Consider the following 24965-nt stretch of genomic DNA (forward strand, 5'->3'; position numbering starts at 1 on the left):
GAGGTGCTCAAGCTCCAGCACCACGACAAGGTAACGATCTCCTGAAAACATCAACTCAGTGTGTGGCAGCAGGGAAAAAGGCAAATTCCATGGTAGGGATCGTTAGGAAAGGAATTGAAATAAAACTGTCGAAATCATAATGCCTTTATACACACCTGTGATTAGGGATGTACGAAAGTGACTTACCTTTCGTGGATTATGTTGATGGTGGGGGGGAGGCATTCCGTCCCTCCCCCCGGAATCCTCGACGGGGGGGGGGAGGCGATCCGTTCCTCCCCCCGGAATCTTTGATGGCTGGCTGTGCTCCGCGGCAGCTCCGCGGAACAGCCGGCCAGGCCCAGCCCAGCCCACAGCCATCCGCAGCCAGATTCCCGGCCGCGGAGGGCTCTGGGGAAAAACAAACAAACCGCGTACGCAAATGGCGGCGGCTACGGCTGCCGCCATTTGCGTTCCTTATTTTTGGCCTTCTGAATCTACATAAATAAATATTTACGTAGACTATGACGGCAAAAATAAAGGGGAACGCAAATAGCGTAGCGGGTGATATTTGCGTCCCTTTCTGATTCACCGTTTTAGCCTACATAAATCTTTACGTAGGCTAAAACAGAGAATCAAAAAGGGACGCAAATAGCACCCGCTACGCTATTTGCATTCCCCTTTATTTTCACCATCATAGTCTACGTAAATATTTACGTAGACTAAGATGGCCAAAAATAAGGAACGCAAATGGCGGCGGCCATAGCTGCCGCCATTTGTATACGTGGTTTTTTGTTTTTTTTTAAACCCACCCAGCCATGATAGACTACATAAAGATTTACGTAGCCTATCATGTCGTGTTTTTTTTTTAGACCTAGCTATGATAGGTTACATAAATCTTTATGTAGCCTATCATGTCTTTTTTTTCTTTTTTTTAAACAAGACTGGAAATGGCGGCGGCAGCTGCTGCCACCGCCCAGAAGATCCGCCCCAGGTAAGTCTTGTCCCGGGGGGGATCCACGGGGGGGGGGGCAGGCTGTTCTGCCACGGAGTTCAGGGGGCCGAATGCACTGGCATTCGGCCTCACTGAGATCCGTGGAGGAATTCTCTGACATCCCTACCTGTGGTGTGACCCTCTTGGAATACTGTGTATAGTTCTGATGGTCTCTCCTCAAAAAGGATATTGTAGAGGTGGAGAAGGTGCAGAAAAGGGCAATCAAAATGGTTAAGGGGCTGGATCAACTCCATATGAGGAAAGGTTGCAACATTTGGGGCTCTTTAGCTTGGAAAAGGGATGAGTAAGGGGGAATATAATATAGATGTCTATGAAATTATGCATGGTGTGGAGAATTTAGATAGTGAGATGTTTTTCTCCTCTCATAGTACTAGAACTCGGGTGAAACAGGAGAGTGAGTGGAGGAAGGTTTGACAACCAAGGCCAGTTGGGTTTAGTGGTGGCTGGAGAAAGTCAGGAGGACAAGGACACTTAGGAAGAAGTCAGGAAAAGAGGGAGTTGAGTTAGGAGTGGGACAGTTTGAGGAATTAGGGGCCAGAGTTAGTCAGGTTAGTCAATACCGTAATGCATGTTTTATTATACTGCAATTTCTATTGGGATTTTAGGAGAGAACTGATTGTTTCTTGACTATCTAAGTTTTTGTGGTTTTGTGGAAAGAAAACTTTGTTTCCTGGTAGAGACAATCACTTTTATATATCTTACTGTTAGGTGAATCATTCCTGTAGTTACTGGAACAGTTGTTAATGTTTTTCTGCTGCAATCAAGTTGAGAGCTCAGTTAAGCTGTTTTTGATTCACTCAGCATGGATGCTACACTGTTCGGTATGTCTATGTATATATATTTTGTTGCTCTATACGCTTTTTTAAGTATACTTTGTATAACTTGCTTTTTAATCTGGTCATAGACTGCAATAAACAGATTTGGATTTGGTTAGTCAATACAATAAGGAACAGGGAGGTTTTCTACACAAGGCATTTATCATGCGCTTGTCAGTCCCTACTCACGGTTGTTTATGGGTTCTTTTGACGCTGATGTGACCCTCCTTACTTAATAAATTGCCCCATTTGCTGTCACTGGACATTAAATTTGGAAGATTGTTTGAAAGGGAGGTTTGGCAGCTGAGGCCAGAATAGAATGTTGGGTGGAGTTAGCGGCAGTTGGAGAAAGTCAGTGAGAAAGAGGACAGGGGCAGCTAGGAAGAAGTCAGGAAATGAGTGAGTTGAGTTAGGAGAGGGACAGTAAGAGGAATTAGGAACCAGATTTAGTTACTTAGGTCAGTCAGTAGAATAAGAGACAAGACATGAATGAAAAGGGACAGAGAGAAGCTACTGAAAGCAGAGATGTGGTGTTAGGCTTTGAAATCATCGTCATTATTAATCATTTATCATTTGTGTGTTTTGAATGTTGACCTGTTAAATAAATACGTACATGTTTATACTTTTAAATACCTATGTTCTGGTCTGGGTGGATTTGAAGATTGGCATATCTTACTCTACATGCTGTGGATATAAAGAGGACAGTCCTATTGCTCTCTCTAAAACAGCAGCTGGTGTTTTGGGGAATCCTAGGAAAAGTCTGTACCCAGTGACCTCTAGGGGTCATCCAAGAAAGCTGACTGGTGGGAGACTCAGGACAGATAAAACAGTGCATAGTCAAACTATGGATTTTGCTACCACAAATTGTAGTGATGGCCAGGCCACCAACTCGGACAGCTTTAAAATTCATGGAGGAGAAGGCTGACAATGGCTATTAGTCATTATGGCTGAATGCTACCTCTATGACCAGAGGCAACATGCCTCTGAATACCAATTTCTGGAGAAGATGAGTGGGAGTTTGCCGATCACTGTGGAAGAATAGTGGATTAGATACACCTTTGGTCTGATTCAGCAGGGCTCTTCTTATGTTGTTAATCCCTTGAGAGGAATAACAGGGCAAAGGGCCAGGTTCAGGGAGGGGTTTTTCCTTTTCCCTTCCTTCTGATCCAAGTCCTTTCTCACTGTGTTTGAGGAGCTTCTCCTTTTAATTCTTCTAATTCTTCTTGTAATTTTTTGTGGCTAACAAATTTATTATGGCACAAGATTTCTTGGACAGAAATCTTGTGTGTGCGAGTGTAAGTAAATAGTGAGGTCAGAGCAAGGCGCATCCCTTCCGACCAAGTCTTAAGACCTAATTAGACCTAATAAGGAAAAACTATGTCTATATTTTAAAACACACACACACACACACACACACACACACAAAGGACCCCCCCCCCCCAACAATAGAATTAGAAGTACACTAACTGGTGTGTTTGCGTCTAGAAGAACACTGGAGGAGGGAACTGTCTGAATCACAAAAATCAAGGTAGTATAGAAAGGAGAAAGGAAAAAAGAGAATGAAGAATATTGAAATTCAGTTTTATTCTTATAATGCTTAGTGCAAAAGAGTGATGTTACAATACATTATCCTGGTTAGGAAGGCAGCAAGAAAGACAGGTAGGTAAAGGATATGCTTATAATGGCTGCTGGTTGGGAGACCTCTCAGAAAGAAAGTGTGAGATGCCTTTACAATGATTCTGTTCCTGTAGTTGTCCAATTCAAGTAACTGCTGCCTGGCTGACAGCGGTGGTTCTCCATTTACAAAAGATTATATCAGCACTGATTCAGCAGTTCGGGCTCTTTTTAAATGTTCCACTTTGTTGAACAATATCCCAACCCCCCAAAGGTCTGAAATAAATGTTTCTGCATGTGATGGTCTTCATTCTTCATTCAAAATCTCATTTCAGTGTAGTCTGCAATTTTATTTTTCACTGAAAACACCATTCATTTCCTTATGTTTATGGCATTCATCTCCCCCACACACACACAACTGAATCATGCTTTTTGTACTTGTCCCTCCACACTGTAACTATTCATATCCTCACAAACCATTGCCACTCAAGGCTCGCTCACGCTCTCTCTCTCTCTCTCTCTCTCTCTCTTACACACACACACACAGAGCCTGCGAATGCTACCTCTCCACTGTGCCATCCCATACAGCTGTCACTCTGTCCCAGTAGGAATTCTTGGGTGGGAATCCATGGACATTCATATTCATTGGTGTTGCACCCATTATGAGTGAACATGTGCTGTCAGTGATTGTGTGTGTGTGTTTGTGTGTGTGTGTGTGTATGAGAGGTTTATGATAAGTCAGTTGTTACTTGCAGAACATTATTTTTTAAATTATTATTCTGGCTCATTGTGCAAATATCCTGTTAATGTTATTCTACATATTTTGTGTTTCTAAAATGAAATACAGCCATTATGTATACTTCTGTTATTGCCAAAAATAAAATGGTTGCTGTTAATAGAAAACACCCCTGCATCAACTGACATGTATTTATAAGCTGCAAAAGTTAAATACCTTTTCTCACCAATCTCTGGTACCACTCCTATAGCTTCATTTTAATACTATGTAAGCTTGGGTTCCTGGTACTGCTAATTTTCTGCTTCCTGTCTCTTTGCCTTCAATCCAGTCAGGATACACGTGGAAGGAATCTGGAGTAGACCTCTCTCTAGAATGCCTGCTACAGGCTTACCCCTAGCAAATACTTTTATGGTTTACCACTGGAATGGTTCACAGGGCATATATGAAATCAAGTGGGCAGCAGGCAAAAACATAAAATGTTACAATAGAGATTTTAGACATCAGGGTCCATAACTCAATGGAACACATTGTATAGCTCCATAAAGGATAACTTGATGGAACTATTTCATTGAAGGAAGATGGAATGACTGCAAAAGTAAAAATAAATGTTCATGTGGTGAAGGAAAAATAAGAGTATATAGTCATGCAGGATTTGGAAAATAGTATATATCTGAGGGTCCTTTCCATGGAAAGGGTGTTCTTCCCCATACAGGAATATTGTAGTTGTACATCCTATGAGGTCATACGTAAGAATAGGATTATCAGGCCACATTATTTAAAATGATACATATCATTTCCATGTGTATTTTGTTAACTAATTTCAACATTTAATTCTGAACTTTTTATAGACAGATGCATAAACATTTTTGTAAGAGTAGTAACCAAGTGAATAAATAAGCACACTTACTAGGGAGTAAGTCCACTTGAATTCAGTGGCTCTTACTTCTGAGTAAATGTAGGTAGGATCACACTATATGCCATATAATCTGAAATTAAAAGAGTTGCTTCACTATTTAAAAAAAGCTGGCGAAATTTGAAGTGTGACATGATGTCAAACCAAAGATAGCATTTTTGGAGTTATTTTAAGTTAGTGCATCTCAGCCTTTAACTTTAACTGTGATCCAAAATTGGTTCCTTTGTTCTCATTAAGGTATCATATCAGCGACTGTCTGTCCTTGATGAGCATCAAAAGAAGCTATCTGTTGCTGCACTAATTTTTTGTGGTTCTTTTTCTTTCTTAAAAAAAGGGCGGTATTATTTACCAAGGAGACTGTAGTGCCTATGTAGTGTTATGATGATATAGATGTTGCATATTCAAAATGCATATCAATATCCCCATGAAAAGGGAGTTAGTCTGCATATCTCAGATGTTTATTCAGTTTTACAATATTATAAATTGCAGTTATATACTTACTGGGCTAATTCAGTCGCCTATCATATTATTCCTAATGTTGCCTTTATGTACAAAAGTGCAAGCCAGTTAATAAATATCCCCATGTCATTTAATGACTATTCATTGTTATGGTGGTGAAAACAACCTTAAGTATTTGCTTTAAAACTTCTCAGAAATATTTTCTCTTATTCTACAGTTTATTCCAGTTTTTAACTTCCCAGCTTATTGTCTTGGTCAAAGAAACGACCCCTGAGAGCTGGGGTTTACTTTGAAATGGTTATCTGACCTTTAAAAAACGAAGGTGGGGGGAGAAAGTGTTGATGTTGTGAAACAACATAAATAAGGGCATTGGAGATCATTGATTAAAGTAGTACAGTTCACATGATATTATATGACTATCTGACTTAACATTGGATATGCCATCTGGGCTGTTATTATTTTGTAAATAAAATAGTACTTTACTCTTTATTTGTACTCTACTGGCATGGATAAATTCATTGCAAACTGCATGCAGAACAAAGGGAGGATTTTAAGTTAAGAATAGTTTGATCTAATACATAATAGTGTGTACATGGTAGTGCATTAATTTTGAAAACTGCAAGCATTGTTACCAAAAAGAAAGAAAGAAAACAAAAACCTTAATAGTCTCCTTATAAATATTTTAAATACATACATCTTTCCAAGTATAGAAAAATAGTATTTTTTGATAAAGAGGTCTAATTTACATAACAAGGAACGTGCAACAATTAATCACTCTCTACCAGCTCTATTTTGTTGATTGTCAAGGAGATGACATGCGGTGGTAATTGTCCCTTTGCCTTTACAGTGCACTGCTGACATAAATACCAGCAGGAGCCTAGAGCGTCTGAAGTAAACCATGCCATGGATATTGTCTGGAAGCAACAATCAAACACTAAGGGGCAAGGGAAACCCTTTGCTTCACACAACAACACCCTCCTTTGCCAAAGTTCCTTAGTCTTAGTTGTCCAGCTATTTTGGCTCTCAGGAGCTGCCGAGTATCACAAAAGTCTGTTGAGCAGTCCAATTAAGTTAACATCTGCGTATAAAAGGCTGTTCAACAGGCTTCTTAAATCTAGAAATAAATCTTCATACGAACCAGTGAAACCATTGCCTTTCTACTGGTCTCATAACTGTGTGATTTTTCAGGTTTCCCAATTTCCATATGCATCTGAGAAAAGGCAAAATGTCATGCAGTACTGGATAAGTTTACATAGCTGGCAGTTGTGGAGCATGCTTGGAGTACCACTTAATTTGTTTCGTTATACATTTATGGCTTTACTATCTTTAACATCCACTGTGCTTGTCTTAACGTCTAGAGGCAAAACTTCTGAGGTCTGTGCAGATGCTGTTCCTGTTGTTCCTTCCAGGTCCCAAGATCCAGGCAGGTTCTCGAGGCTTAGTGAACTGACTGCTCCCTGACTAAAGCTGCCTTCCTCGGATCTGCTGGGCAACACTAGATGTAAGGATGTCTCTGATGAAGAGCACATGGAAGATGACAGAGTTGCTGAAATAGACTGGAGAGGAGTCAAAGTAGTGTCTGAATGTGGAGACGTGCAACTCACAAACTGCAAATGATCTTTCTGGATTACATGGTAGTGGGAAGGGGAATATTCAAGGCCTGGAGTATAATAAAATTCATTGTCTGTAGAATTTTGTATGTGGGATTCAGTTCTTTGTGGACTGCTACCAGCAGAGGTTGGATCCATGTTCCAGATGCCAGCTATTGTGGAATGGCAGAGTTGTGCTTTGGCACAAGTAACATTTGGAACCTGCATATGCAAACATGGTCGATGTGTAGGCCAAGACATTCTAGTTTGTAGGTTTTCCTTATTGGGGCTCACGGCTGGGCCATGCACAGCACAGAACTCTGGGGACTTCTGTGCCAACAGGTTTTCCAGGAGATGCATCACATTCTTCATGTCCTTACTTAACTGGGAGACCTCTTGAGTCAAAGCAGTGACCTGGAATGTTAGAAATATACATATTTACACAACACGATTCAAACCAAAATGAATGTACAGAAGGGAATTCAAAACTGATGATGTTCTCCATTTTATAGCTTATCCCACCTCTCTTATTCCAGCTGCAAACATCTCATTAAAAACTGACAGAGATAAGTTTATTTTTTATGAAAGTAAATTCATCAACTGATTTTTGGTAATATATTTGTGGATCTTGTGGTTCGATGACTGCATGCCCCTCAAGAATGCTGACAAATTACCTTGCTTTTATTTAAGTTTTAATTAAAGCAAATTGTGTGAAGTCAAAGTTCTCTTAATGGAGTAAAGCAGTTTTCTGTGCACTGTTTACATAGCTGGAGCAATGTTTTCTTGTTTAGGAAGTGCCCGGCCATCAGAATTTCGCCTTATATTATGTACCTTTTAATAGAATGGGCATTTCTTTAATGGAAAGCAAGAGTCTGAAAAATACTCATCTGGCATGCTTATCAGCAGGATTGTATTTATATGGGTTAATGCTTCCATGGAATACATGACATCTGTGATCCATTAAAGGAATGGAATAACAAAATCAACTAGTTGATTCTGCATCTGCAGGTCTACAACCAATTTCTCTTAGCGTCCTTCCACTGAAATCAATTAGACTACTTCAAGTACTCTGAAGTAAGTGAGTGAATCATGGATTAACGACGAAGGAAAACTTCTTTTTCCAGTCAATTACGTCCAGCTAGCAGAAAAAGCAAATGAAGCCACCAAGTTAAAAATTAGCGCTGCTTTGCTTCCAGTAGTAGCTAATCAATTTATTTTAGGCTAGATTACTGTCATTGTGCTCACAGAATGAAACCCATGCAGTTCATCAAAGTGATGGTAGTGAAAGTAATCTGTAGAAAATGAGATTGTACGTTAGTTTTCAAAAAGATAAATCTACCATTCAGAAAGGGAATAGGATAATAAAGTATTTGATTCTCTAAATCGGGTGGGCTACATGTGGCCCCACTGGCTGTTTTTGCGGTCTGCGCCACCCCACCTGCCCACCACTGCTGCCACCGAATTTGCTGTGGTGGTGGTGGCAGCATCAACAAAGTGGTGATTTTCATTTAAAACAAGACATGTGGGGGGCAGAATCATACTCCCAGAAGCCTCCTGAGAGTGCAATTTTGCTTCCCAACGAAGTGCACGCTCCCTGTGTGCCTTATTTTAAAGGGAAAACACAGGTTTTGCCACTCCTGTACCACTGAATGCCAGTGTAATGGAGGCGATTGCAGCAGCAGTGGAGGGGTACAAGTGGACCTGCAAAAGATGCCCACGCCTGCTCTAAATCAAATAAGTCAACAATTTAGCCATGTGACTTGTACAAATCGACCTGCTTATTACCACAAATTGAGCACCCGCTGCTTTCAGTTAGTCGAAGGAAATTAACTACCCTTGGAGAAATTTCATTTATCTATTTATGAAAATATAATACATATGCTAAAAGTATAGGCTGGAATGCAAAGGACCACCATGTGCCTACTTGGGCATTTCAGGGCCCTCTTCCTTGCATCTCCTGAAAAGCTGCTCCTGAAGGTCTGTGATACCTCTGGAATGGCATTCCTTTTGGCATAAAGGGTTGTGTTGGGAAGAGAAAATCTGCTTCAGATTTTGCTTCTACTTTTGCACTGATTTTGCTTTTGAAGCAGAAAATCTGCTTCAAAACTTGCTTTGGTAGGATCACCATGCCCAAATACATCAGTAATTTTACTTCACCTTGACCTCAGTTTCAAAGCTCTTTAGTCTGCTTTTTCTCCTGCACTAGTGTGTGAAATATTAATTTATAATGTCTTCCTTCTTCCAGTTCACTAGGCTTCCAATGGCAGGGGACCCCCCCAAACTGCTGGTATTAATCTTGAGTGCTTCTGAAATCACATTACAAACTGTTCAGCTGCACAGATATCTCTTCTTTTCGATATATGTGACATTATTTCTTAATATTTTTTGCAAGCATTTCAATAACCATCCTATAGTATATTCAGTGGCTTGGTTGGTCATGCTTTTATGAGATACTCTCAATGTTTTTGGATACAGTGTGAGTTTTCTATCTGAAAGCTTCACCATTGCAACAAACTTGTAGAAGTGTAGTAAAACAAATAACAGCCAGTCATTCACGAAATCCATTTGTTTCATTTGGCCACTACAGTCAAATATTCAGTGGGTAGTTTGGAAACATTTGACTATGTCCTGAAAATAGGCTTCAGTTAGTATATAATCCATTACACTCTTATATTATCAAACCCCTGTTAAGTTGAAATTAAAAGCCCATATAAACCACTATCCTCAGAATTGCTCCCCCCCCATTATTGCAGATCTGCCACAGAAAAAGATTTGCAGGTATGTGACATTGTTTCGAAAACAGGCTGAGCCTAACACAAGAACAGTGATATTTCAATCACAGACATTTGTAATTATTTTGCAAACTAGGGGGTGAGTTTGTCCCTTCACCTCCCCTGCAGATGGACAGAGGTTATTTGTTGGGGAACTCTTAGAGAGTGAGACTCTTAAGAGTTCCCCAACTCTTTGTCTAATTCCATGAACAAATTCATGGAAGACATGGCTATCAATGGCTACTAGTCACGACGACTATGTATTACTTCCAGTATTGGAGGCAGTATGCCTCTGTATACCAATTGTGGGGGAACACGAGTCAGAGGGTGCTATTGCACTCATGCCCTTCTTGTGGGCTTCCCATAGGCACCTGGTTGGCCACTGTGTGAACAGAATGCTGGTCTAATTCAGCATGGCTCACTTTATATTCTTTCATTCCAGATGGAGGCTTCCTAGCACTGCCAAGCTCTTCCTAGCTCTTCCGCTGTAAGCTAAAAGCGGAATTTCCACTGATTGTTGACACTCCAGGGGGATCTAGCACTATTTTGATGTGTGCATGTTGTTGGTGTGTGCGTATCATCCACATGGTGGGCGTAACATAGTCGTCTGGGCGGTATTGCCATTTTCTGACGTTCACCACACACGCCATTCCCTAATACTTTGAAGTGGGTGCTTATCAGCACCATATTAGCACCCTGGGTTTTGTGTGTGCATTCAAAATTATTTTGTAGCCACTGGCACGACACAGGACATTTGACTGGTTTTCTAGGCAATCTCAAACTGGCAGCTCTTGTGCAATTTCAAATAGTACCTATTCTAGGATAATGAAACTTCAGATTTAAAACCAAAACCAAAACCAAAACACCTGATGAAAAACCTGAACTGCGGCTTTGCAGCCAGATCCTATACATGTTTGCTCAGAAGTAAGCACTGCTTGTTTAATGAGACCTCTTCCTACTTTGTAAGCTTGGAGAAGTGTTGGGAGAGGGGAAAGGACTTGCTTTGCATTACACAAAATGGCTCCGCAACCAGAAATGTACAGGAAGCAATAGAGAAAGGAGGGGTTTCCCTGCATGTCATTCACCTTCCCAGGGACACCCCCCCACACACACCAGCTGAAAAACTGCGGTGTTTGTCTTTCCCATTCTTACAGGATTTTTTTTTGCTGTTAGATAAAAGAAAGATGGGGCAGTAAGAAAACAAGGGCTGATAAATCCTCATCCGGAAACAACCCTAGAGAGGGAAGGAGACGAGGTCTCTGGTTCTGCTGTGGTCAGTAATCCAGTTTGTCAGTCAGAATACCAACAGGCACGGTCTTTTTGCATTTTTAAACAAAAATATCTCTGCCTGCACCTAGAGTGCAATAAATATTCCAGCAAAGAATAATTATTTCTAAAGGCCTTCTATTAAAAAGAGAGCTTTGGCTACTGGGCGGTATAAAAATGTAAATAAATAAAATAATAAATAAAATAAAAGGGTACAACCAAATCCAGACTTCCTTAGGAGTAAGGCCCATTGCACTCTGTGAGACTTACTTCTAAGTGAACATGCACAGGCTTAGCCTGCATAAACCTGCTAGAGATTTTTAGCTATTCCCAACATATCTTTTAAAGTAATTCATCTTAAAAGAAATATAGAAACAACAGCAGATGCTGGTGTTTTGCAAATGTATGTATTTCCTGTGAAATGTGCAACCATGCCTATATTATACCCTTGTGCACATTACAGGACCACAGTGGGTTGTAACCAACTGGTGTCAGTGCACTGGTGGATTTTGGAAGGATTTTGATCTAGCAGAAGCTTCCAACCATAGAATGGAGGGGCAGGAAATTTTAGGTGATTCCTCCTCCCCCTACAGCCCCTGGCACCTCCCAAAATCTGCTGTGGAGAGCTCAGGGGCCCACCAGAACAGCATGGGAGGTGGTGTGGGGGGAGTTTCAAGAGGGGAATCACCAAAGACCACCTCCCTGTCTGTTCTGCTGATGGAAGCCTCTGCTGGATCTATCAGCAGAAGGATGCCAAGTGGATACATTCCATGCTGTTTGCTTGAATGATGGCAACTAACTAGTTCCTCTCCAAAATGAGACCAAGGTAGCCATGCTTTTATATCTTGTACAGTGCCATAGCATAGAGTACCTCACCTCAAGAGTGTGACTGCTCCTGATCCACTGAGAGTTCAGAACAATTTAAATAAAATAAAACTATCCATACCTCATTATTAAGTCTGCTGATCTGTTGTTTTGTTTCTTCTGCTTTGATAACTAGTACAGCAGCACCGACTTCATTCTCTGCAAACAGAACAATACATAATGTATGGTCAAGGAAATTTGTATCCTGACAGTGTTCAATTACTTAATTGTGTTCATTCAAGTTTATTTCAGGTGTACTTAATGCAGAGGTTATCAAACTATGTCAAAATCAGCACCCAAAAATCAAGGAAAAGGAACTAAGGCTACATTTATTTGAATGAAGTTATAGATATTAGATATTCAGTCACATCCCACCACCATGCTGACTTGATGTATGCATTTTTTTACGGAGGATGTGGTTGTGTTTTGGCCATATGAGCCAGCCAGTGGAGGAATGCTCTGCCTCCAGATCACATTGAATCAAACGTAATAGTTCTGGCACTGAATCATGAGAAGAATGTAATTCCTTGTACTGATGATAAGGCCCATATGCCCAACAGTGTGGCAGCACTCTAGTTACCTATTATGATGTTGTCTTGGTACTTTCTCCCCATAGTTCCTTGGGGAAAACAAAGCCATAAAGCTAGTTTAAAACTCATTGAAAGATTGGCTCCCGTGTCCATGTAACAAAGTTTATACATGTTATTGGAGGCAAAATTTGCCGTCTTACTAGTTTGCCTTGCAGCCAGATGATTCTTTTTTCTTCTGCACTCAAGTGAATGGACAGAAATGGATCTAGTTATTTTATATTGATTGATTGATTGATTGATTACATTTTTACAGAACCCTTAATCCTTTTTGGATTTCATGTTGTTACGTTGTCATATGGTGAGTGCTGATTTTCAGTGATGTGAATCAGCCATTGGTTTGTACTGCTTAACCTACCTCACAGGGTTGTCATGAGGGAAAAATGGGGTAGGGCCTGAGCTTCTTAAAGGAAAGGGGAAAAATAATTCACATTCCTTTGGTTCGTGGTCTTCCTTTGGTTCATAGTTGCAGATTAGCTGAGCAGCAGGTGAGTTCAATGCTCTGCCTTTTAGGCTTTCTCCACAGAATGAGTTCCAGATTTATTCCGTGTTAGGCTGACCGTAAGCCAGTTGGTTGGATGCTTTTATATCCCTTATTGTTGTGTTTTTAATTGTGCTTTTAATTTATTTGTTTTTAATGATTGTTTTGATTATGTTTTTGTTTTAATCTTGATTTTATTATTGTTCGCTCACCACGAGCACCATTTTTGGTGGAAAGGTGGGATATAATTTAAATAAATAAATACACTCGGGTTGGACTGCTTTTGTTTTCTCTCAAGTGAACTCTCTACCAGACTGTGTGTGAGAAAAGCTACAGGGTTTAAAACAAAATCAACTTGGGAAACACTTAACATTTGTTATTCTGCAGGTGATTAGGACACAATAAAAGCCTCATCCTTGGACTTTGCATGAGTGTGTCTGTATGTGTGAGTTGCAATTGTGTGTAAGTAAGAAACTAGACCCCATTTTAAAAACATTCTCCTTCTTTTTAAACAAAATTTGGACAATATGGGATACAGTAAACTGTCCCGTACCCAGGATGGGTTAAAATATATTTGATTTTATTCAAATGCATAACAAATGGCAATTAAATAATAATTTATAATACATTTTGTTAAATAGATGTACTATATTATTAATTTATGGTTATGTTTAATGTGGCTTTGAATATATTGACTACTTATATTTATGTTTTTGCTATTTGCAGTATGATCCCTCTCTCCTGGTCCCTTTATGTTCCACCACCCCCATTTTTGGCTTTGGTGCTATTGGGTTTTAAATGAACACGTTGCTACCTAATCCCAACTTCACTATCATTACAATTAGCACTGGCTAATGGTAATGGGCCATGTAAAACCACACCAGATTTGGGGCTTGATTTAGGAAACAGCTGTGCCTGTAAGCATCCTAATCTGTTACCTTGCCTGATAAATGACAGGAAAAGAAGAAACCCAGGAAATTGGTAACAAATAGCTCTATCTTTTTCTTCCTGTCACTCTTTTTCATGATGCTGCTAGACATGCCAATGCAGTCACATCTAAGGCTTTTTCTCACAGTGTGTGGTACACAAAAGGCAGCCCTCTGCAAAAGGTACATTATGAATCATTTGTAAGATGGCTAAATATAGCACCAACCCCTGATGGTAGGAGATGCTCTGGAATCCTGCCTGAGTTGTTCGGAGCCAAAGTCAAATGTCTGGCTTTCCTCATTGTTGTTCCCATCCTCTGTTCCATCGACAATCCTGTTTTTAAAAACACACACCATAATCTTGGAATATTTACAGAGAAGGCACTCTTCTTCATCCTCATGCATTACTAACAATATCCACATTTTTTTAAAAAAAGATAATATTCACAATATGACCATTGCCATTATTTGAACCTAAATTGCTAAAAGAAAATAAAACTGCTCTGGCTTTTCTTCCATTGATGGCTATTCTCTCACCTATGTTGGAAACACTAGAAGAAGAGGAAACATCCAATGATGGAAGCTTCCAGTGGCCAGCCTATTTTAGGTCATAGTGCAGCCAATGGATGAAAAGTGAAGACAATACTGGGGATTGTAGATTTGATTAAGGGCCTCTCTTAATCCACCACCCTTCAACCATTGCCCCAGTATTGTCTTCTTTGGTCAGGTGACTCCATCTTTTCAAGTGCTGAAGTAGCATACAAAAGGGGTTGCTAGGTCATGATGGCATTACTGTCACTTTGAAAACTCAAGATCTATGCAGAAGTAGGGTAAAGACCCATTGTTCCAACAACCCATTTCCCCCCCTTTACCTCACTTACTGTAGCAAATAGGAGTCCAGTCCTTAACAAGGGTGGGTAAAGGGAAGAGTGAGGTGTCCCTGAGCTTGTCAAACTACAAGTAGAGCCTGCAGGTCAGGATTTGGTCATCCTGATAACAGCTAGGAAACAAGCGCTCTCCAGGGCTTAAACTGAACCATAGCGTTTCATTTGAAACATGTGAATAAATAATAAAGTAGAGTGTCCCTGACATGCTGGGTTCACGTTCTCACCATTGAGTCAATGCAACCTGCCCTGGGAACAGGGGTCAGGAATTTTGTGTCAGAAAGAGTGTCTTTAGTATACTTAGGAAGCTGCCTTAGACCAAAGCTATTGTCCATCTAACCCTGTTAAACAGTGCTTGAATTATTTGGGGAGGGGTTTTGAGGGAGACCAGCCTTCTTACCTTTTGTGATGGCCTTCTCAGTTGCTGTTTTTAGAAGGGGGGTTGGGCTAAAATTGGGGAAAGCAAGGGGGTGGGGATTTTAGATTTGATTAAGGGCCTCTCTACCTCCACCACCCTTCAACCATTGCCCCAGTATTGTCTTCTATGACTGCCTGTGGCTCTCCAGAGTCCCAGGCAAGGGCTTTTTTGTTTTTGTTTTTACATCCCCTGCCATCAGATCCTTTTAACTGGAGATGCTAGTGACTGAATCTGGGATCTCCTTCATGCAAAGCATATGTAGGGCTAGATGAATCTGTTGGTTTTTAATTTTTCCAGACTTAAGTGCGGTTTGTCTTGAACTGTGAGAATTTCTACAATTTGTTCATCCCCAAAGTTTGAAAATTAAAAAAAGAACTTTGCATGAAAAATCATAAGAATTTTTGTTCATATTTCTCATAATACATACATTTTTGGATACATTGTTGCCTAATATACTTTTTTAATATTTTTTACAAGCAATTTCTAGCATACATTCAGACAGTTTTTGATTGGACAACTCCAGTCTAAAATTTGGAGATGTGCGAATTTCGAAGGATAACTGAGTTTTTGGTTGCATAGTGGTTTGAAAGTGCAAAATTAGGTATGTGAACTGAACAAATTTCTTTCCTGTTCCTAAGGATGTTCAGTAGGGGACTTTTTCCTAAGACTTAGCTCCCTCTCTTTTCCACAGCATGTTAAGTCAATGCAGTGGTTCAAAACTGTGAAATAAGGTGAGTTCATGTTAAAATGCTAACTGAACAAATCTCTCCCATCCCAAAGCATACACTCTGCCACTGAGCAACAGTCGCTCCCCATTCCCTCACTTTTTTCTCAGTAACACTAACTGCAAAACAATTATTCATTCACAGAGCTGAATACAAGTTTAGCAGTTTCAAATACTTGTTTTCTACAATAGTTTGCACAGCTACTATAAAACATCCTTCAAATATGGTTGCAATTATAAAAATGGTGCAGTAATCCATTTTCTCCTGACAAGTTTCACTTGTATCTGGAGCTTAGCTGTAGTTGCACATGTCACAACCATTTCTTGCCTTTCACTTTTGTTTGCAAGACTTGATGGCCATTTTTCCACAACATACTGTGCCTTGATCAGCTGCACCGCAAGCAGAAATTCAGCTGTCGCAACTTTCCTCGATGTGGACGTACCACAATGTGGCAAACTGTATCTGCTGAATATCTGCCTGTCATCCAACTGTTAAAGGCACATTCATGAATAAGGTAGTAAGCCTATGGCAGGCTAAAGCCCTAGACCTTGGCTTTGGAAACTAAGCCACATATATCTCATACAACAATTTGAGGCTAATAAATCTTTACAGGAGATGCTGCACAGTATAAAAACAATGACTTACTTTGTTTAGTTAGTTAGCTAGTTACCTGTCTTGGCCTATGCAGACCCCCAAGGTGGCATATAATACTACGAAGAGAAGACCAAACATGGGCTGCCATCAAAGGACAGTGATACTAGTTCCACAACCCCAAGGGGGCACTGGGCTTATATTTCTCACACAGCCACCCCCCTCCAGTGCCACATGGCAAACCACTTTTGAAACTAAGGAGACTTTTAGAAGGAGTTTCTCAAATGGTTTGAAACTCTTGCTGTTCAAGAGAGCCAGTGTGGTGTAGTGGTTAGAGTGTTGAACTGGGACCCATATGAAGCTCACTTGGTGATTTTGGTCACTTGACTCTCAGCCTAACCTACCCCACAGGGTTGTTGTGAGGATAAAATGGAGAGGAGGAAGACCATGTAAACCACCTTGGGCTCCTTGCAAGATTTAAATTAATAATAAAAAATTAAATAATTAAAATAATTAAAATACTTAAAAGTAAAATAATGAAAAAATAAATGAAAAAATTACAAATCCTATTATGTCCTGACCATGTGAGTGTACCATAATAGGAACAACAGAGTCCATGAACAAACCTTTCTCTAAATAATTCACATATAGACAACCATTTGATTCATAGTAGTTACATATGCAACCTACAGCAAAATGTTAGTGTGAAGTTGTCCTGCTCAGGGTTCTAGCCAGCCATACCATCTTCCAGGATACTCCATTCCACTCCCCCTCTCCATGGTTTCCCCCTTTTTTGCTTTCAACAGTCAATGTGCATTCCATGACCACTGAGCATGCTCAGTCGTCATTCAGCTGTTCTCGAGGGTTTTCTGCCTTAATGTTTTTCTTATTTTTTGTATACTTCTGCAAACTTTGCAGTTCCTCAAAACCTGCTAATACTTTTCTCTTGAGTTGGGTGGTAGTGTTTTGACAACATACAAATCCACACTCAGAGGACAAGTTTGTGTTCACTATTCATGATTATAAATCAACAGTGTTGTCAACTCCATGAAGTTCAGAAGATTTAATGTGAAATTATTAGCATTGTTTTTACATTGCATGACAAGTCATTCAGACTTCATGCCTGGACACTAGCAGTGGTAAGGAAATACCAGCTGTAGTAGGTGTGTATAGCCACAAGCAAGAATAATTAACCATTCATAGTGCAATCTCCTTTTATTAAATCCAAAATATTTGTTTCCAGAAATAAAAGTGGCCTATAACCGCCACCAAAAAGAAATGTCAGACAGAATGCTGCAAGCCTTCATCTTTCTTGTCAGATCTAATTTATTCATGTGGAACTGCTCATACTTTTGAAGAGGACCAGGGATAAAAGGTGACTGCAAACTGTTTTCCTAAGCTACAGTGAATTTTAGACTGTCCTAAGCATGGCAGGGCCACGGTGGCTTAGTGGTTAAGACGCTGAACTGCAGACCGGAAGGTCGGCAGGACAGCAGTTCGAGACCCGAGTGCCGCGTGACGGAGTGAGCTCCCGTCTTCAGTCCCAGCTCCTGCCAACCTAGCAGTTCGAAAGCAAGAAATTGCAAGTAGATAAATAGGTACCGCTTTGGCGGGAAAGGTAACAGCGTTCCATGCACCTCGGTGTTCAGTCATGCCGGCCACATGACCACGGAAGCGTCTTCGGACAGCGCTGGCTCTTCGGCTTAGAAATGGAGATGAGCACCACCCCCTAGAGTCGGACACAACTGGTTGGGGACACCTTTACCTTTACCTTTAAGCATGGCAGAGGGCAGTGCTGCTACGGTGAAAGATGCAGAGTTGTTATTTGTGTGGGTGGGGTAAGGGGGTGGGGAATCACTGTATCATGACCTTATTTTGAAATTGATGGGCTCTACAGAAAGAGAGCCTGAGGCTAGATTGATATCTTTGCTTCATACAGGAACAGAAGAAGGAGGGAGGAGATTGCCACAAAAAAACACAAGTTGACAAACTAGTAAAAATTTACCACCACTCTATAAAAGGCTATTAATTTGAATTTTAGCTCCCTGAAAAGGTATCTATATGTTTTCTTAAAAGTCCTTGTAAAACATACTTGTGCTTTCTGTTATACTAGCAAGTACATTAGGAAGCACAAAATATTAGCAAGCACAAAAGCAAGCCGTCCTCGAATCCACTGGGGGTCCTACATGCTCTTTGGGAATTCGTTCCCTAGTTCCCTGAAAGGAGGAACAAAGCAGCTGCATGAAGTTTGTTCATACTTGAGCTTATTAAGCCAAGATTTGTTTGTCCAAATGCAGCCATGGGCTAGGAAAGGCTTACGCACAGTGTATAAAGGGATTCTTCCTAAGCTTTAATTTAGTCAGGCCAGGGAGCTCAAAATGCCTTAAGTAAGCATTTTGCCCGGAAGGGCAGGATATACAGTTTAAATACAATGAATACCATTTATCTGCTTCCAGAGCTCAGAAGCTTTTGTGAGGTGTACTCTGTGAGTTAGCTCAGGAACTGCACAATTCCAGAGAGTCTTAAATTAGCGGACTTTAGGGGCTTTAGTATATTTTGTTCTTGAGTCCAAGACCTGATAAAAAAAAGATAAAATTTCAAGGGGATAGCTGAAAGCACATTGGAAAATGGAGGTGCTTTTTGTTTTGACAATAATGAAAACAACAACTGAAAGTTCAGTAAAGGCTGATTTGCTGTTTGATGTCCTAAATGGATGTTAGATAGGCCGACACAGTTATTCTTATGTTCTTAGCTTTGTTTTCAGTATATAATACTGATTTTATATTCCAGCTTTAGTTATTAGTTCTGAAAGTTCTCTATAAAAAGAGCATTCTTTTATGGATACATCAACGCTATAATGAAAGTGGCTTAGGATGCAATCCTCTGCATGTTTAAACAGAAAAGAGTCCCACAACCTTTTTCTGTCTAACATGTATAGGATTAACTAAGCCTTAAGTATCATAAATCTGTAGATACATGACATTTCAAGGCAACAATATTATTAGAATCAATATCAAACAACGGAAAACATGTCTGAACAGTATGAAAAAATGATGGCATCAGAATAAAAAACACTAGTCAAGAGGTATTTTGAATGTTTACCTAGGGCTGAGCTCTGGAGGACCAATGCTGTTTAGTGATGAAAGATGCAGCTTCAGGTTCTTCTCTCTCCTTTTGGAGTAGTAATGAAGTTCGGTTTCATGCTTGGTTCTAGAGGAGTTTGCACTGCAAACTCGGATAGGTGAGTGGAAGGGCACAGTTCCTGAGGCCAACTGTTTCAAGTTTATCCCAAGATAACTTTTATTGCTTCCTGACTTTTTCTGCTGGGAGGAGGTTGTGCTTCTTGTGTGGACTGGAGAAAGAGTAGCTGCCTCCTCTTCTGCAACCTCCTCCTCTTCTTCCTCGTCCTCAACTATGGATGGAAGTCTCTTGGTTATGCTGCCATTTCCTTTGGCGTCTACCTAAAAAAGTGGATAAGTCATATTAAAATGGAAATGTGTTTGTTGTATATGCATACTGCCTGTTGTGTTGTAACCATTTGAATCTAACCAAGAGCCCACCAATGTTCCAGCTGTAAGCAATTCCAGCTTCTCGGATTTTTTTTAATTGATTCCATTATGTACATGTAAAGCATCCCTATATCAACACAATTTAGTAAATGGAATGCAAATGTATTTTGTTACCTGGAAATGTTACTTAATTTTAGTTCCTACAGAGCTATACACCATCTAATAGATTAATATGCTCTTTAATAATTTTACATATTTATGCAAATATGTATCCTGCCTTTCCAACAGAGCCAGGCTCCACATTTTGGGGGCTCTTGGGCAAGGTGACCTCATTAAGCCCCCCACTGGGTGGGCCCACATTCTCGTCACTGCTGTTGCTGCTGCCCATTTACTCACCTTATCCCTTTTGGTGCAATGTACATAGCCTCCCAGAGAGAGAGAGAGCAAGGGGAATGGAGGAGGCTGCTCTTTCTCTTTGCTCCTGTCACTGCTTACTTGCTTAGAAGAGTCATGTGAACAGGCAACGTCAGCAAGGAGAACAAAAGGAGAAGCAAGGTCACTGCGTAGGGGTGTTGGCACTGTGCCCCCTGCTGGGGAGTGAGCCTTGGCAACTGCCCAACTATGTCAACTCCTGAGGCTGACCCTGTTTTCCAAATTTGCTCAAGGAGGCTATCATTACAAACATAACATTTGCAACACACACAAATAAATCAAGACAATAAATTAACACTGATAAATAACAACATAAAAACAGCATCCTTGGACTAGTTCGGTTCCTTCCCCACACTAGCCATTGGCTTGGATCCAAATTTATGCTGGATCAACTGTGGACTTCCCTGCCCTCCCATTCCCATGGCAGCCCCTCCATTCCCCTGAAAATGACACAGAGAGAATTGGAAGACCCTGCTGAATTTGGTGAGCTGTGCGGTGTGTGTGTTGTGGAGGGAGGAGGGATCCCCCAAATTAGTCAGATCCCCCCAAATGAGACAGAGGGACCTTCTGTGAACAACAGACCCCTTTCTCTCGTGGAAGGTCCCTTTCTCTCACAGAAGGCTAATCCTGGATCCCATCCTAAGAATTTAGTGAGAATTTAGGCCTTACATAGTTTCCAACTCCAAAGGAGAGAATGGTATAGACAAACGTATAGAGGAAGGCTATTCCAGAACTGGGGCAGCCACCAAAACCATGATGCTGTTAGTAGGTGGGTGAGTTCATTGGGGAAAAATACAATTGGTTATATTGTATATTGCAGGAATAATAGGCAAGTTATAACTTTAAAAAAATTACTGAACAGCAGAAAACTCCAGTAATGTCTGTATGTTTTAATACAGAACTTTTCAAAACATGTTAATGATGTGATTTGCAAGAACCAAAAGTAGGTAACATTTCTTGGTAAAGAAAAAAATTGTATAAATGGAGTTTTGTTTAAAATCATGGACTTTTTCTCACATACAGAGCTGATTCTTACAATAATATACTTTGTGTTTGTTACAGAGTCCATTCCTTACACAGTCTACTTTTCTCTTAGAAGGGTGAAATGTCTTGTAGCCAGGTCTTGCAGCTATAGTCTGTATTGGATCCCTATCTAGCTGTCTATCATATTTGTAACCTGCCTGTGTCTATGGAGCTTTCTACATGCCTGTCTTCCATTTTATGTTCAGAACCACCTTGAAAAACAGATTAGGCTGAAAATCTGTAATTTGCCCACAGCTACACATAGCTACATGTTAATTTTATGACTGAGCAAAGATTTGGACTGGGTTTAAAATATTCCATTCCAATCTTCCAACTAATATTTTTAAAAATTAAAATCATATTTTGACCTCAACTGGAAAAAAATACCATTGTCCAATTACATTTTATTTCCACAACACAATGTCTATGAAAGAACAGGTGTGAACAATGTTACTTCAGAACAAAAAATTGGTTTAGCAGGAAAGATAAAGATCCTGTGTCCTCTTTAGAGAATTATCAAGAAAAATTCACCTCCACTTTCAGTTCTAATATAAGAATCTGTATTCAATACCACCCCTTCATGGATCACTGCCTTATTGTGGTGAAGGGGCTTGTGTAACTCAGTGAAGCCATAAACTATGCCGTGCAGGGCCACCCAAGATGGACAGGTCATGGTGGAGAGCTCTGACAAAATGTGGTCCACTGGAGAAGGAAATGGCAACCCACTCCAGTATTCTTGCCAAGAAAACCCCATGGAACGTATCACAAGGCTAAAAGATATGACGCCAGGAGATGAGACCCTCAGGTCGGAAGGTGTCCAATATACTACTGGGGAAGAGCAGAGGGAATTTCCAAGTAGCGCCAGAAGGAGTGAAGCAGCTGGGCCAAAGCCGAAAGGACACTCAGCTGTGGATGTGTCTGGTGGTGAAAAGAAATCTGATGCTGTAAAGAACAATATTGTTTAGGAACCTGGAATGTAAGATCAATGAATCAAGGTAAGCTGGCGGTGATCAAACATGAGATGGCAAGATTGGACATCGACATCTTGGGAATCAGCAGACTGAAATGGACAAGCATGGGCGAATTTAATTCAGGTGACCATTACATCTACTACTGTGGGCAAGAATCCCTTAGAAGAAATGGAGTAGCACTCATAGTCAATAAAAGGGTGGGAAAAGCAGTACTGGGGTACAATCTCAAAAACGATAGAATGATCTCAGTACGAATCCAAGGCAAACCATTCAACAGCACAGTAATTCAAGTCTATGCCCCAACCACTGAGGCCGAAGAAGCTGAGGTTCATCAGTTCTATGAAGACGTACAACACCTTCTAGAACTAACACCAAAAAAAGATGTCCTCTTTATAATAGGGGATTGGAATGCTAAAGTAGGAAGTCAAGAAATCACCAGGATAACAGGCAAGCATGGCCTTGGTGTACAAAATGAAGCAGGACAAAGGCTAATAGAGTTTTGCTAAAGAGAACACGCTGATCATAGCAAACACTCTTTTCCAACAGCACAAGAGGCGACTCTACACATGGACATCACCAGATGGTCAATATCGAAATCAGATTGATTATGTCCTTTGCAGCCAAAGATGGAGAAGCTCTATACAGTCAATAAAAACAAGTCCTGGAGCTGACTGTGGCTCAGATCATGAGCTGCTTCTTGCAAAATTTCGGCTTAAATTGAAGAACGTAGGGAAAACCACTAGACCATTCAGGTATGACTTAATCATATCCCTTATGAATATACAGTGGAGGTGACAAATAGATTTAAGAGATTAGACATGATAGACAGAGTGCCTGAGGAACTATGGACAGAGGTCCGTAACATTGTTCAGGAGGCAGCAACTAAATCCATCCCAAAGAAAAAGAAATGCAAGAAAGCAAAGTGGCTGTCTGATGAGGCTTTACAAGTAGCTGAGGAAAGAAGGGAAGCAAAAAGCAAGGGAGAAAGGGGAAGATATACCCAACTGAATGCAGAGTTCCAGAGAATAGCAAGGAGAGACAAGAAGGCCTTCTTAAATGAACAATGCAAAAAAATCGAGGAAAACAATAGAATGGGAAAGACTAGAGATCTCTTCAAGAAAATCGGAGATATCAAGGGAACATTTTGTGCAAAGACGGGCATGATAAAGGACAAAGAAGGCAGGGACCTAACAGAAGCAGATGAGATTAAGAAGAGATGAAAAGAATACACAGAAGAACTATACAGGAAAGATCTTAATGTCCCTGATAACCATGATAGTGCAGTCACTGAACTTGAGCTGGACATCCTCGAGAGTGAAGTCAAGTGGGCCTTAGGAAGCATTAGTAACAACAAAGCTAGTGGAGATGACAGTATTCCAGCTGAGCTATTTAAGATCCTAAAAGATGATGCTGTTAAAGTGCTGCACTCAATATGCCAACAAATTTGGAACACTCAACAATGGCCACAAGACTGGAAAAGGTCAGTTTACATTCCAGTTCCAAAGAAGGGCAATGCCAAAGAGTGTTCAAACTACCATACAATTGTGCTCATTTCACATGCCAGCAAGGTTATGCTCAAAATCCTACAAGCTAGGCTTCAGCAGTATGTGAACCGAGAACTACCAGAAGTACAAGCTGGATTTCAAAGAAGCAGAGGAACTAGAGATCAAATCGCCAATATTCGCTGGATCATGGAGAAAGCAAGAGAATTCCAGAAAAGCGTCTATTTCTGCTTCATTGACTACGCTAAAGCCTTTGATTGTGTGGATCACAACAAACTGTGGCAAATTCTTAAAGAGATGGGAGTACCAGACCACCTTACCTGTCTCCTGAGAAACCTGTACGAGGGTCAAGAAGCAGCAGTAAGAACCGGACATGGAACAACCAATTGGTTCAAAATTGGGAAAGGAGTACGACAAGGCTGCATATTGTCACCCTGCTTATTTAATTTATATGCAGAGTACATTATGAGAAATGCCAGGTTGAATGAATCACAGTTCAGAATTAAGATTGCCAGGAGAATTATCAACAACCTCAGATATGCAGACGATACCACCCTAATGGCAGAAAGCGAAAAGGATCTAAAGAGCCTCTTGTTGAGGGTGAAAGTGGAGAGTGCAAATTTGAAACTCAACATTAAAAAAACGCAAATCATGGCATCTGGCCCCATCACTTCCTGGCATATAGAAGGGGAAGAAATGGAAGCTGTGACAGATTTTATTTTCTTGGGCTCCAAGATCATCACAGACGGTGACTGTAGCCATGAAATTAAAAGACGCTTGCTCCTTGGGAGGAAAGCTATGGCAAACCTAGACAGCATAGTAAGAGGCAGAGACATCACCTTGCCGACAAAGGTTCATATAATTAAAGCTATGGTTTTCCCAGTAGCAACGTATGGCT

At 40.5% G+C, this 24965-nt stretch overlaps 1 protein-coding gene across 2 annotated transcripts in view; it reads right to left on the reverse strand.

Annotated features, from left to right (window-relative positions):
• Window positions 1-4802: 4802 nt before the first annotated feature.
• Window positions 4803-24965, reverse strand: part of KCNH8 (potassium voltage-gated channel subfamily H member 8) — a 297245-nt gene continuing 277082 nt past the window's right edge. For both annotated transcript variants that reach the window (XM_084860434.1, XM_084860433.1), the window contains exons 13-16: window positions 19733-20091; window positions 14240-14346; window positions 12101-12177; window positions 4803-7531 (exon numbers count right to left, since the gene is read on the reverse strand). In XM_084860434.1, coding sequence (XP_084716560.1) covers window positions 6830-7531; window positions 12101-12177; window positions 14240-14346; window positions 19733-20091 — 1245 coding nt within the window. In that variant the 3' untranslated portion in view covers window positions 4803-6829. The remainder of the gene's footprint in view (window positions 7532-12100; window positions 12178-14239; window positions 14347-19732; window positions 20092-24965) is intronic.

This window comes from Heloderma suspectum, chromosome 5 (assembly GCF_057233095.1).
Source record: "Heloderma suspectum isolate Gila_16-S chromosome 5, 16-S_ref, whole genome shotgun sequence".
In the NCBI taxonomy this organism is placed as follows: Eukaryota; Metazoa; Chordata; class Lepidosauria; order Squamata; family Helodermatidae; genus Heloderma; species Heloderma suspectum.